This window comes from Equus asinus, chromosome 20 (genome assembly GCF_041296235.1).
Source record: "Equus asinus isolate D_3611 breed Donkey chromosome 20, EquAss-T2T_v2, whole genome shotgun sequence".
NCBI classification, from domain to species: Eukaryota; Metazoa; Chordata; class Mammalia; order Perissodactyla; family Equidae; genus Equus; species Equus asinus.
The window spans coordinates 61,877,149-61,892,615 of NC_091809.1; the positions used below are offsets into that span (position 1 = coordinate 61,877,149).

General features: G+C 33.7%; 1 protein-coding gene across 3 annotated transcripts in view; it reads right to left on the reverse strand.

Annotated features, from left to right (window-relative positions):
• Positions 1-15,467, reverse strand: part of CNTN5 (contactin 5) — a 1,141,798-nt gene that overhangs the window by 244,838 nt on the left and 881,493 nt on the right. For all 3 annotated transcript variants that reach the window (XM_070490393.1, XM_070490391.1, XM_070490392.1), the window contains one exon: positions 1,454-1,635. In XM_070490393.1, coding sequence (XP_070346494.1) covers positions 1,454-1,635 — 182 coding nt within the window. The remainder of the gene's footprint in view (positions 1-1,453; positions 1,636-15,467) is intronic.

The window sequence follows — 15,467 nt, forward strand, 5'->3', positions numbered from 1 at the left end:
GAGGCAAGGAATTGTGAACAGTTTGATTTGTAGATTTCTTCTAGATATAATATCCATGGCCTAAAAATAACCAAACCAGTGCTTCCAAACTTCTGAACGACCCTATGTCTCTTTCTTCCAGGATGCTTTCCCGTGTGTAGCCTTTAAGGTACAAATCCTCTGGAAAGGTTTCCCTGAATCATTCTGGTAGAATGCAGTAGACTCCGGGCTCCTATAATCCTTCACACATGCCCTTATCATAGCAGAGAGCAGGTTCCACTCTAATGCAGGGTTTGCTTTTTATCTAACCCAACAGACCATGAGTTCTTTCCAAGCTCTACTGCAAGCATGTAGAGCAGTACTAGACTCTTAATAGACATTAACTGAATCAATGAATGAATGAATAAAATGTGCATGGCATAGTCAACTTGGCTGTGGAAAGGAGTTAGAGATAAAGAAAGAAAAGCAGGTTGAATTCAGATATTAATATTCCAAAATACTCTTTAAGAGTCCCTGTGAAGGACATTAGCTTTTTAGGAGAACCAATCTTGAGATACAATGACAGTGGTAGCCGCTTGGCAAATTCAGCCAAATAAGCAATTTGGATAATTTCATATTGGAAGCATCTATATTTGCTTATATCAATTCTCTGTATTATTGTACTCCTCTCTTTTTAGTGTCCTCATCTGAGAAATAATAATACTATTACTTACCCATTATATGTAATGTATATTATAAAAGCAAGTACGAAAAGTAGATACGATATGTGATCTTTAGAAGTAAAGATGAGATTGTAGATATTTTTGAAGTAGATTTTCCCAATTCTTACACACAACTTGGTTGGCTTTTTGGCATTTTGGGACAATGTAAACACTTGCAGGCTGTGGAGGCTATTTATCATACAGATGTATTAATTTAGGCCAGCGGTCAGCAGAGTTTTTCTGTACAGGACCAGATAGCAAATCTTTTAGGCTTTGCAAATCAGCTGGTCTCTGTCTCAACTACTTAATTCTTCCATATTAGTGCAAAAGTTGACATAGACAATATTCAACTAATAGGTGTGGCTGTGTACCAATAAAATTTTATTTACAAAAAAATACAGTTGGGCAGGATTTTGTTCATGGGCAATAGATTGCAACTCCTGACTCAAGCCAAAGGCAAGAATAAGTTAATAAAAGTTACAAGATTTTTTACTTACCAGAGGATGGCTTTGGTGCCAGGAAAATATCTGATTTTTAAGGATATCAACTCCCTATGCTGTACAAAGAACCTGGTAATTCTCTGTTCATTTTTAATTTAAAGCATTTCTGTGTGTAGGGTAATTTTACATGAAGCTCTACCATGCAAAAGAAGTATGATTATAAATTATTACTTGGTTTTTATGTACCTAACAAACAATATTTAGTTGAAATTAATTTGCATTTTCAGTTAGACTTTTGGGACTAGAGCATCATGCTTTGCTGGCAACACTTACTGTACACTTGTAATTGTCCACGAAAGGAATTTTTTCCGCGTGAGTTTTCAGCTCTGCACTCATATATGCCTGCGTCATCCAGCTGCACGTTGGGTATTTCAAGCACTGCCTGAGATTTCCGCAGACGTGCCTTACTGGGAACATAACCATTAACTTTCATCCATGTGATTGTTGGAACTGGGCTACAATAAGGAGAAAAATACCATTAATACACTTTCCACTATTAGGAACATAGATTCTGTTATCTGGTAATTTAAGCACTTAATAGGTTGAGTGCAATAAAGTGTAATCACAATTAAGGAGCATGTGCTGGTTGATAGATTTCACTTTCCACGCAGATTGTCTGGTAAGTAGTTAGATTACAAGGGAGATAGTTTCCCTTTCTTTCATATTTCCAGAAAACAATTCAGAGACAATATTTTATACGTTTTAATACATTATACTTTATTTTTTAAAACTTCGTAAGATTGTTTAAATGGCAAAAGTAACTTGGTGAAATTACAAAAGGGAATATATGCCTATGGCAACGAGTCGAACAAAAGAGCTATGAACGAAATGAATTAAGAATTCTTTTTGCCCCCACTCCTACAACTATCTTCTTTCTGCAACAACAAATACAGTTTGCAGGTAATCTCATGCCTCATCTCTATGATTCATATATATATACACATGATGAGTTATTTTTGTTTTGTTTAAAAAATGTAAGTCTTACATACTTGATATTTTATTATTAAAAGATCAAATCCAAGATTAACTCCTGACTTATTCTGGTTAATGGCTACATATTATCCTACTGCATAGATATATGAAAATTTCATTAACTATCTCCTATAGTTAGATATTCAGCATGGAAGTCTCATTTTTTTTTTTTTTTGGTCACTAAGAAACAATATTGCTATAAACAACCTTGCAACGTATCATATACTGTGGATTTTATTTTCAGCAACAGGCAGTCACAAAAGTGGAATTGATGGATCAAAGGGCATGCACATTTTTCATTTTAATACATACTTCCAGATTGCTTTTCAATAATATAGTAGCAGTTTCCACAGCTATCAGTAATATACGAGACTGCTCCCCCATATCCTTGCCACTATTTTATGTGATCAATCGTTTAATTTTTGTCAGTATTGAAAGATAATTAAAGGCATTTTTTGCTACTTTAATTAATATTTCTTTGAACTCAAAGAAGGTTGAACATCTTTCATAATTTTATCAGCTATTTGCATCTGCTTTTCTGTGCATTGTTTGCTTCTGCTCGCTTTCTCATTTTTTTCTTTGCCTGTTGCACGGTTTAAATTAATTTCTCAAAATTCTTTGTGTATTACAGCCATTAAGACTTTGTCAGAAAAATTCTTGCTCAGTGTATTGTTAGTTTACCATGGCCTCTTTGATGCAATTTTATAAACATTTTTTGGAGAAACAAACATATCTACAGTTTCCTTCACAACTTCTGAATTTTCGTTTGTTTACAAAATTATGTGTAAACCCGTTTATGTCCATATTTTCTTCAATATTTCTAGTAGTATTTTTTTATTATTTTCAAATAGTTGGATCTTTAATCCATATGAATTATATTCACATTTTTGGTGTGAGATAGAAAATGCAACTAATTATTTCGGCATCATTAAAAGTAAACCTCCTCTTTCCACAATATTTGGAATGTTGTCTTTGTCGTATAATTGGTTCTCACATACTTGAATCTGTTTCAGGCCCCTCAGTTCTGTTGCACTGATTTATTTATTACTATCTATATTTAATGCACTTTAAGGTCTGCACCCAGTCTGCTTTTTCAATTTGATTTCTCATTACTTCCTTCCATGTCTCTTGACCCAGAAACACATCTCGGTGTGTTTCCAATCATATCTGTTAAAATCCTACTAATCCTTCGAGACCCGTCCTAAATGCCTCTTCTTCGGAAAAGTCTCTCCTTATTTGTGTAGTCTGCTGGGATTTTTTTTCTTTTAAATAACAAAGTGCTTTGTGTATTCTACTTGCATCTCTTATAACATTCCACCACAGATTGTAATTGCTAAGTGTAGGATATTTTTCCACTAATTTTCCTTTTAGGGGTGATAGCAAAGTTCACTATTATAAACAATCCTATGATAAACACCTTGTGTATTTTTAAAAAATTGTTTTTATTGAGGTAACATTGGTTTATAACATTATATAAATTTCAGGTGTCCATAATTATATTTCAATTTCTGTGTAGACTGTATCATGTTTGCTATCCGAAGACTAATTACCATAGGTCACTGCACACATGTGTCCTGTCACCACTTTCGCTCTCTCCCATTGCCCCTTCCTCTCTGGTAACCATCAATCTAATCTCTATATCTTTGTATTTGTCTGTTGTTTTTATCTTTCTCATATAAGTGAAATCATAGGCTTTTGACTTTCTCTGACTTAATTTCACTTAGCATAATATCCTCAAGGTCCATCCAGGTTGTTGCAAATGGTAAGATTTCATCTTTGTTTTCTGGTTGAGTCCTATTTCATTATGTGTATATACCACATCTTCTTTATCCTTTCAATGTGTATTTTTGAACACCTTTCTGATTTGGTCCTTAAGAATAAAATTCAGAATTGAAATTGCTGGATTAGAGTTGATAATTTCTGCTTGTTTGTTTAGGTCTATATATCTGACATCCAAAAAGATTGAACTTTGCATTTTGGGCTAACCTTATGTTGGCAAGGCGTATCATTTTTTAATATGTATGAGAATTGATCTGCGAGTTTTTTATTTGGAATTTTTGCAACTATATTCAAAGGTAAAATTGTAGTTTATTAGGTTTGTTGGTTTGCACTGTGCTTATTTATTAGTGAGCTGGTGGCTGGTTTGTTTGCAAGCTAGCTTTGACAGATTTTGTATCATAATGATGGATGATAGCTTGGTAAACATGCCAGAATATTCCCGTTTCCTATTCTGTATCACTTAAATAATAGGGAAATAATGTACTCTTTAGAGCAATGATGGAACTCTCACAAAAAGTCACCAGGGTCTGCCACCATCAGTGAAGTTAGTTTTTTGACTTTTTTGACACTGTTTTAAATTTCTTCTGTTTTCCCTCCGTTTTTTTTTTTTTTTTTAGACTTTTGCCTTTTATTTAAGGTAAGCTTTTCTTTTCTTTTCTTTTTTGGTGAGGAAGATTGGCCCTTAGCTAACATCTGTTGCCAATCTTCCTCTTTTATTTTATTTCTTCCCAAAGTCCCAGTACATAGTCGTACTTCCTAGTGTAAGTCCTTCTAGCTCTTCCATGTGGGATGCTGCCACAGCATGGGTTAAACAGCACTGTCCAGGTTGGCACCCAGGATCCTAACCAGCGAACCCCGGGCCGCCAAAGTGGAGTGCACAAACCTAACCACTACACCACTGGGCCAGCCTCAATTTCTTCTGTTTTCTTTAATTGTATCATGTTTACATTTCTGCTTGCATCAACTTTGGCAATTCATGTTCCCCTAGAAAAATCAACTATTTTGTCCATAATTTCAATGTTTTATCAGTGAGTTATATAAATAGTAACTGTTTAAAGTTTTAAAAACTCCTTCAATCATGAGTGGTCACACATTGTAATAAGAAATTTCATGGGGATGCAAGTAGCCCTGCGACTACACGTTATTTAACATCTCATTTCTTCAGTTCCCACGAATGTAAAAGGTGTTGAAAATATTACTACCTATTTCAGAGAGTAACTGTGAACACTAGATTTAAAGTGCCTGGCACAGAACAAGCAAGCAAAATGTGTCTGCAATGATATGATGATGACAATGTTTGTATCTTCTTTATAATGTGAATGGTATATATCCCCCCTTTCTTTTTTTTTTTTTTTGAGGAAGATTAGCCCTGAGCTAACTACTGCCAGTCCTCCTCTTTTTTGCTGAGGAAGACTGGCCCTGAGCTAACATCCGTGCCCTTCTTCCTCTACTTTATATGTGGGATGCCTACCACAGCATGGAGTGCCAAGTGGTGCCATGTCCGCACCTGGGATCCCAACTGGCGAACCCAGGCCCACAAGAAGAGGAACGTGGGAACTTAGCCACTGCGCCACCGGGCCGGCCCCTCTCCCTTATTTTTTTTAGCATTGCATGTTGATAGGAGCGTAAGCCTTCAGGTAGTACAGTTTAGATTCAAATACAATTTGGACACAAAGATTCTATGATACCTTAGGAAAGTTATTGAAGTTCTATGAATTTGATTTTCCCATCTGTAAAATGGAGATAATTATTTGTTCTTTCAAAAGCCAATATCTTGTGGGCAGCGACATCATTTCTCTGGTTCAGCAGTAAGTCCACAGCATCTCTTAGAATGCTAGACACATAGTTAGTACTTAATAAATGTTTATAGAGTAAATAAATAAGTGATTCTCATAATATTGTTTTGAGGATTAGGTGAGCTAAGTTCTTACGGGTTACTTAGCAAATATATGGTGAATAGCGTACTCAATTAATAGCTATAATGATATTTAAATGATTAGCTTTTTCAGAGATTTTCCTATTTTATTGGTCTTTAAAATAAGCATTTTGAGTTTTTAATACTACTTGTTGAATCAATCTCTGTAGCTAAATATAGGATCAATTTCTGTGAAAGTTACATGTCGATTGGGAAAAAAGGTACATTTTGTTTATGATAAATGTTTAAAAATTAGCTTTTAGATAGTTTATAATTTTGTCATTCAAATATTATTTTAGTGTTTTTCATAATTTTAAAGCAATTTAACATTTTATCAAATCAGATTTCCTATGAAACATTTGTACATTAAAAAGTTTTTTAAAAAAATTCAACAGATAAAAGCAGAGCTAGTGTGCTTGAAGTAGGAACGAAAGACCTAAGTTATCTGCTTATCCCTCCACTCCACACAGCATAGTAGAAAGCTACTTCTGTCTGTGCTTTTCCATTTTTGTCCTAATTGATCTGTCCCGATGAGAGAATTGCGGTAAACTTCCCACTATTTCCATTACTGCCAGTGTTTTTTTGGATTTAGAAAAATTTTATTTTGTACTTTGAGTAATTTTTTCTTTGCAAATAAATGTTTATGAAAGTTAATACAATTTTTAGAGTTTTAATCTATCAAAATAAAATGATCCTCTTCCTAATTTAGTAATATTTTTACTTTAAATAATCCTTTATCCTATTTATCTTCTTTTTTTTTGTGGTGTGTCACTTTGTTTTGATCTGATTTTTCTAAATGGTATATGATTAGATTTAACTTTTGACTCAGTTTGAAAATTTTTGTCTTTTAATGGTGGAATTTGGCTTTTTAATTTTGTTCCAATTGATAATAAATATTCTTATTGATCCATTTTGGAATTATGAATACATAAAAATACATAATTTCATATAAAATGTTAATAGCAAGAGACTGTAATAAAATGATCATAGATTAAAAATGAACAAGGAAGATATGAGTACAAAAGTAATGTGCAGATTAAAAATAGAGATTAACAAATAAAAATATAAAAGTATAAATATAAAACTCAATGGATGGGTTAAACATTGAATTAGACACAGTCAAATAGAATATTTTCTAAAAGTGAGGAATAGAGTTCCTTATACAGAATAAAGTATCAAGAGACACAGAGATAGAAAATATGGAGTAATGGACATCAGTTAATAGACATGCAATATAAAACTAGAGAGTATAACTTGATTCCAAACATAGATTCAAATAGAGAAAAAAAGAGAGAGAGGTTGTGAGAGAGAGTGAGACCAACACTAGAGAGAGAGGATACTATGTAATATCTAAAGAGAAAATGGCATTAAATTTTCCCAAAATGATCAAGGACATGAATTTATAAATACAGGAAACAATATATACTGAGTATTACTAAGACTGCAGAACACTAATGACATATATTGGGAACAGTCAGAGAGAGAAGATAGATTATCTACGAAAGAACGATGATTTGAATGTTCACCGGCTTTCCAACAGCAACAATGGAAGCAGAAGATGGTGGAATAGTTAGAGGGGGAAAAACAGAAAGCTATAAACCTAGAATTTTGTGTCTAGTACATTGTCTTTTAGGAACGAAACGGAAATGAAGATATTATCAGATCTGCAAAAACTGAACAAGTTTATCACCAACAGACTATCATTGAGGGATATATGTATATATTTTAGGAATAATAAAAATGACTCCACGAAAGAAGCTTAAGATGTAAAAAGAATCGTAATAAAAAAAGAAAACCCTATCCAAATAATAACAAAAACAACAACAACCATGTGGGCATATAAAAAGGGACGGAACTAAAATACTGATCAAGAAGAGCATGTAATTAAAGAGAAAGAGTGAAGAGAATTAATAGGTCCTAAAGTTCTTTTATTTTGAGGGAGGATGGGTAAGATATTGATGAACATTAGACTTTAAGTATGTTTGGCAAAATTAATAGAGTAACCATTAAAATAAGAAAAAAAGAGAGTAAAATTTTCCAAACAAATAGAAATTACAGCAACGACTGGAGGGCTCAGCTCTTCCCCAAAGCCATTTCTGTTTTCTCTTGGGCACATGTTTGATTTTTTTCAAAGCAAATAGGCATGATCTTGCTGCTGATTTCTGGCCGTGAAATGTAGTGGAATTGTCCCTGTGACTTCTCCACTCTATCTTTCTCTGTTGGCTATGTGAATACAATGCCCAGGGCAACTTTGGAAGTCGAGATTGAAGGTAGCAGACCCTAGGTCTTTAAATGACTGTGTAGAGGAAAGCGTTAAATGATTACCTCATCAACGCCAATAAATAACATTCTTTTTGGATACTGCATGCATGAGATATAAATATTCATCTTGCTAAGATCCTAATATTGAAAGTTTATTTGTTATACCTGCTAGCATTACTTTACTAACAGAAACCAGCATGTGAAAATGGATAACTGCCATAACAAGACAAAACTATCTCGAAGAGTTGTGACCAAAGGGATGGGGATCTGATACAGGAGAATGAGAAGATGAAGACCCTGTTATGCAGTGGCAACACATTTAATAAAAATTTGATTTTTGATAACTTGGAAAGGTAATCCAAATGCCAACAGAGCATTATGAAGGAGTTAAAAAATAGAATGTTAAAAGTGTGTGTAGATTGTCACTGGCTTCATTATCAAAGAATTAGAGAAAAAGTGATGAGCTCAGAAAAATACTGGCTGGATTGTCAGCAGAATTAATGAGAACAGAAAGTCTTCAAAATGTGGGACCTTGGTCAGTATAGAAGATTAATTGCAAAAAGGGCCTCAATTCTCCATCACTGTCTATATCCACGTCCTTTGCCATGTAACCTTGCAGATCTTATCATTAAAGGATGGAGCCTGTTAACCAAAGCTTTGAATCTGAGCTGCCTTATGATTTGCTTTAGCCATTAGAATGCAGCTTTAAGAGGATTTATGGATTCTTGGACTCTTGCCTTTGCCATGAGAACAAGTTTAAGTTAGCCTGCTGGAGAATGAGAGATCACATGGAGCAATGTCATATCATCTGGGTTGAGGACATTCCAGACCAGTCAGCATCCAACGGACCCTACAGCTGATATATTTAGGGACAAGCTCAGCTGAGATAAGCCCAGTCTGAGCCAAATCAGCAGAATGACACAACCAACCAGTCTTGTGATAAATAATAAATAATTGTTGATTGAAACTGCTGAGCTTTGGGGTGGTTTGTTATGCAGCATTATTGTGGCAATAAATATCCAATACAGTTGGAAAATCTAACTTTTTCTAGATTCCAGATAGTAGAAAATGAAAATCAAAAGAGAGAATAACAAGAGCCCATTAACAATCAATCCCATGGCCAGGCTGCAGGTTTTGATCTTCCCAAGCAAATCTGCTGGCCTCAACATGGATGACAGTACATTGAGAAAAAGAGGCATGGGGACTTAATTATGTATAGGGAATAACTTTGAATGAAGTTACTTGTACATAGAATTGAGCGAAAGCAAACAGGTCAGAAGCCAACTAAATTTTGAGATGACTACATTGCCAAAGAAACCAGGAAACTGAATTTAGAACAACCAAACTTCAAGTATTTGAGCCTTGAAATAAATTTTAGGCTGCCAAATGTAGACCAACAGGAATTTGAGCTGCAAAATCTGTATAGACCCCATGGAAGGAATATTCCATGCACATTTCAATTGTGGCCACGGAGTAAAACAAAAAGGAAAAATGTCAGAGAGTGGAGCCAAGCTACCGTGGAAGAAATCCAAGGCAATTTTTTCGAAAGAGTGATATCAGTGTCTAATTAAGAACCCCCTTTTCTTCCCCCACACACAAGGGAGAGGGGCTTTACAATGAATGATTTTGCAGGAGAATTTCATATTTGCGATGGACTAGTGACTGGTTTGGGTCTCCTGTTCTTCTCGTTTCTGAATGGAATATTTTTTTCTGTAGATAATCAATTCCTGTTCCACCATTGTGTGAGGACACTCAACGTATCTTTCAAGTACATATGTTACAGAATCAGGATGATCCCTATCTGGACCTGATGGAGATCTGCAAATCTTGGACCTGAGTGGAGGCAAAGACCAAATAGAATTTGTTTTGTCTCCCTCAGGGAGGAAGGTTTAGTGTGTTCAATGTGTGGGAAGAATTGAAATGTTCTTCAGAAGAGTAGACTGCCTAAGTGTACAAAAAACACATTTCTGTTTCTTCCTGAGCACATAATGAGATCTCTTTTTCCAGCATACCTTAGGTAGGGGCATGTGATTGAGTTCCAGTCATTAGAATAGGAAAAAAATAATGTACCAAACATCATCCAGGTACCAAACCTTCCACATGATCCTCTGTTTTCACTTTCCCTCCATCTGCTGGATAGATGTTAATCCCAATGGTAATTTTTATAGGAAAATATTTTTATGTCCTTGTTGTAGGGAAAGATTAATTTTTCAAACAACATGTACAACATTGCTATCCATAAAAAATTGTTGATACAGTTTACTGCATTAATATTAACAATTTCTTTTCATTGAAAGACACACCCAGGAGAAGTAATTTGCCACACAAATAATTGACAAAGACTAATAGATTAAATAAAGAACTCCTATAAATCTATAAGAAAAATAGCTCACAAAAATGAGCAAAAGATGGGGCTGGCCAGGTGGCGCAGCAGTTAAGTTCACACGTTCCACTTCAGTGGTCCAGGATTCGCTGGTTCAGATTCAGGGTGCAGACCTACGCACTGCTTATCAAGCCATGCTGTGGCAGGTGTTCCACAGATAAAGTAGAGGAAGATGGACACAGTTGTTAGTTCAGGGCCAGTCTTCCTCTGCAAAAAGAGGAGGATTGGCAGCAGATGTTAGCTCAGAGCTAATCTTCCTCAGAAAAAAAAAAATGAGCAAAAGACAAAAGAGAAAACATAAATGATCAAGAGACATAGGAAAGTGCATTCAATCTCATTAATAATCATGGAAATGCAAATTTAGACCACAATGAAATTCCATTTCATGTGTAACAGATTGGTAAAATGCAATACTTTGAAAAACCTGATAATGCTAATTGTAGGCATGGATATCAATCAATAAGAAGTTCTTACACTGATGGTAGGGTTTTTATATTGGTACAACCACTTTCGAAAACTATGAGAATCATCTTACCAGTGAGAATAACTACATATTCTATGATCGGAAAGACCACTAACATAATGTAATGAAATGGAATCACTAATTTCAAACCTCAGAGAAACTCTTGCACATATCCACAAAGAATAATGTAAACAATTTTTATAGAAATATTTTTAAATAAACTATTTTTGAGATATAATTTACAAAAAATAAAATGAATCCACTTATGTGTACCGTTTGAAGAGTCTTGACAAAGTATATGCCTAGGTAACCATCATCCCAATTAGGTTGATTAGGATATAGAACATTTCCTCCACCCCAAAACATTTCCTCACCCAATCACCCTCACCCCTGTCCTAGGCAATCAATAATCTTACTTGTATAATTTAAGATTACTTTTGTCTTTATAGATTTATTTAAATTGAATCATACAGCTTGTAGTCTTTTTAGTCTGGCTTCTTTCTCTCAGTGTAAGATTTACGCATGTTTTCCTGTGTATCAACAGTTCATTCCTTTTAACTGTTGAGTAGTATTCTAATATATGGATGAGCCACAATTTGTTTAACCAGTCACCTGTAGACTATTGGACATTTGGTTTGTTTTCAGTTTTAAGTTATTATGAATAATAGTGCCTTGTATATTCATGTATAAGATTTTCTAGCATTGTCAATATTTTAAATTTTATTTAACATGAATAACCACATGTGATAGCACTATTTGTTCCAAATATTACTCTATCCCCATTGAGTTACTTGGCATTTTGGTGACAAACTAATTAAGCTTATATGTGTGGGTCTATCTATGGACTCTCTTCTGTTCTATTAATCTGTAAGCTTGTCTGAGGCCAATTCCTCACTTTCTTTAGAAAAAATCTTGAAATCAACTAAGATTTATATTTGTTCTCTTTCTAGCAAATTGTTTTTGCTATTCTACGTTCTTTGAATTTTAATGTAAATTTTAGAAGTAGCTTACTAATTTCTATAAAAATAAAAATATCCTGGGATTTTGACTGGGTTGTGTTGAATTCCATCAATTTGTGGAGAATTGATATCTGAAACTACTGAGTCTTACAGCCCATAAACATGGTATGTCGCCTCATTTATTTAGATATGCTTTGATATGTCTCAGCAATATTATACGATTTCTCAATGTACAGATCTTGTGCATATTTTGTTTAGTTCACCTCTAAATACTAATTTTAGTAATTTTTTGTAGATTTCTTCAGATGGTACGCACATACATCTAAGGCAGCTGCAGAGTCAGGTGTACTTCTTCCTTTCCCGTCTCTAAGGCATTTTACTTTTTTTATGCTTTATTGTACTGTCTAGGGTCCCCAGTAAATGATGAACAGGAATGGTGAGAGAAGAAAACCAGAAACATTTCAGTTTTTACCATTGAGTATGATGTTGAATATTGTTTTTTTGTAGGTTTTTTTTCCTAGCTGAAAAAGCTTCCTTTTAATCCTACACTGCTGAGAGTTGCCTTATGCATGTTGAATTCTGTCATATGCCTTTCCTGCATTTACTAAGATGAATGTGAGGTTCTTCTCTTTTATTCTAATCATGTGACAAATTACATTACTTGACTTTTTAAAAGTTAAACCAACTTTGCATTCCTGAGGTAAATCTCACTAGGTCACAGGGTATCACTTCTTCCTTATGTGTTTGACACAATGCATCTATGAAGCTATCCTGGTCTGAAGTTTTGTGGTGGCAAGATTTTTAATTACAAATTCAATTTGATTAATAAATATGGGACAATTCAGATTTTTCTACTTTTTCCTGTGTCAGTTATGAAAAATCTGTCTTTTAAGGAGTTTATTTGGGTTAGTTGTAAAACTAAATGCTGTTAATAATATTCCCTTCTTGTCATTTTAATGTTTTAGGATGGAGATATATTAATGTTTCCTCTTTCATGCTGATGTTGATAATTTGAATTTTATCTTTTCTTTTTGATGTTTACCAATTTTATTAATATTTTCTAAAAACCAGCTTTGGATTTCATTTTTTCTCCAATGTTCAATTTTATTGATTTCTGCTATTTAATCTTTTTTTCCTTCCAATACTTTGACTTTAAATTGATGGACTTTTCTAATTGTTTAAGGTAAAAGCTTAGATCTTTGATTTCCAAGTTTCCCTTTTTTACATATATAAATTTACATCTAAACATTGTTTATATTATACACATGCTTTCATGATTATTCAGTTCAAAATATTTTCTAATTTCTCTTGTAATTTCTTCTTAAACCATCTGGTTATTTAGCTGTGTTTTGAATTTCCAAATGTTTGGTAATTTTTTCAAGTATCCTTTTGTTATTGATGTATAACTTAATCTTTTTGTAATTAAAGAACATACTTTCTAAATATTCAATCCTTTAATAGGAAGTGATACTTGTTTTATGGACCAGCATGTGGTTTATCTTTGTGAATATTCCATGTGCAGGATAAGAAAAATATGCACATTCGGTAGTTGGTGGCTGTAGTGTTCCTTAAATATCAATTAGGTCAAGTTGGTTAATAACTATGTTAAAGTCTTCTGTACTTTACTCATGTTCTGTTCTTTTGTTCTTATAATTGATAAATTACTGGAGAAGAATGTTACTTTACTGATTTTCTGTCCTGTTATTCCTGTAATTGATAAATTGCTAGAGTATTAAAATCTCCAACTATAATTGTGAATTTGTCAGTTTCTCATTTAAGTCCTATCAGATTTTGCTTCATATATTTTAGAGCTTTGTTATTAGGTGCATATGCATTTCAGATTTGCAATGTCTTCTTGAGAAATTAATCTTATTATTACAAAATGCCAATCTTTATTTTAGGTAACATTCCTGGTGCTAAAGTATTCTTTGCCTGATATTAACCACAGTCACTTCAACTTTCTTATGATTAGTGTTTGCATGGTATATCTTTGTTTTTTATCCTCTTGCTTTCACCATACATGTATGTTACATACATATATATATATAACATATTAAATATACTTTACACTTAAAGTGGGATTATTGCAGATAATATTACGGGGTCTTTTACATATTTTATATAGTTTTTATTGCTCTATCTTCAAGTTCATTCATCTTTTCTTCTGCAGTGTCTAACATGATGCTGAGCCAATTAAGTAAATTTTTTCAGTCATGATATTTCTTCATCCTTAAAGTTCCATTGTTAAAATAGTTTCCATTCTTCTCTTGATTATATTGATGTTTTTCTTTAAATAACAAGACATATTTATAAAGAGCTGTTTAAAATACTTTTTGTTAATCTATCATCTCTGATACTTCTGGGTGTGTTTTTATTGACTGATTTTTCTCCTGTTTATAGTTCACTTTTTTTCCTTTGCTTCTTCATATTTCTAGCAATTTATATGAGAGGCTATACTTTGTTAGGTGTCTGAATTTTGTTTTTGTCCCTTAACAATTGGTGAATTTTGTTCTGGTATGCAGCAAATTTACTTGTAGTTCAGCTTAGTGCTTCTGAGGTTTGTTTGCAATCTTTGTTGGGTTGGGTTCAGAGTAGTCTTTATTTTAGGGATAGGTTAACCCTATTCCTAAGACTTGCTCTTTTTTAAGGTCTCTACTGAATGACCCATTTGTTCAACAAGGTTTTATCACTCTGGTTGGCTGGAGTTTGAATTTCTTCTGACTGAAAAATCCAGTATTTTTTCAGCTCCTTGGTGTTTTTTCCTTCCCCAGTAGTTTTCCTTAGGGTGTGAAGACTCACTCTGCATACACAGCTTACTGTTTGGTCTTATATTCAATGAACTCCCAATGCAGATTTCAGGAAGTCATTCTCTGTGTGGTTCCCCCTTTCTGTTATTCTGCCCTATAAATTTCAGTCACTTCAGCCTCTCTGCTATCCCTTCTCTTATCTTTTCAGCCTCCTGAGACTGTTGTTCTCTTCGTCCCTTGGTCAGTTTGTGGTAAATGCCTCCTGGCAGAAAGCTGGAATTATGGTCAACTTTGCCTTGCTGGTTTTCATTCTCTGAGGGATTACACTCCTGCACTGTCTGTTATCTGATAAATAAAAACAATTGCACCTTATATTTTCTTCAGTTTTTTAGTTTTTTAGAGTTGAGACCTAGTGTGATACCAACTATTCTACTATGCTTGGTAGTGGAAGTCCAGAGCTGTTTTAACAGGAAAAAATTAATTCTGGTAACAATCCAATCCAATTAACAGAAGAATGGATAAATATTTTTTATGCATTTATACATTAGATTCCTATTTATTAGATAAAATGAATAAACTACAACTAATCTCAACACTACGAAAAAAATCTATCTTATAAACAAAGGTTGGGGAAACAAAAGCAAGTCACAAAAGATTACATATGTTCTAATTGATCTTAGCAATGTTCAAAAGTCAAGCAAAAATAAAGAATATATTTTTGAAGATATAGCCCTATGTCATAAGATGATTTTGTTATAACAAGTCACAAGGATGATAAAACACATACTTCAGGTTGTTGGTTCCTCT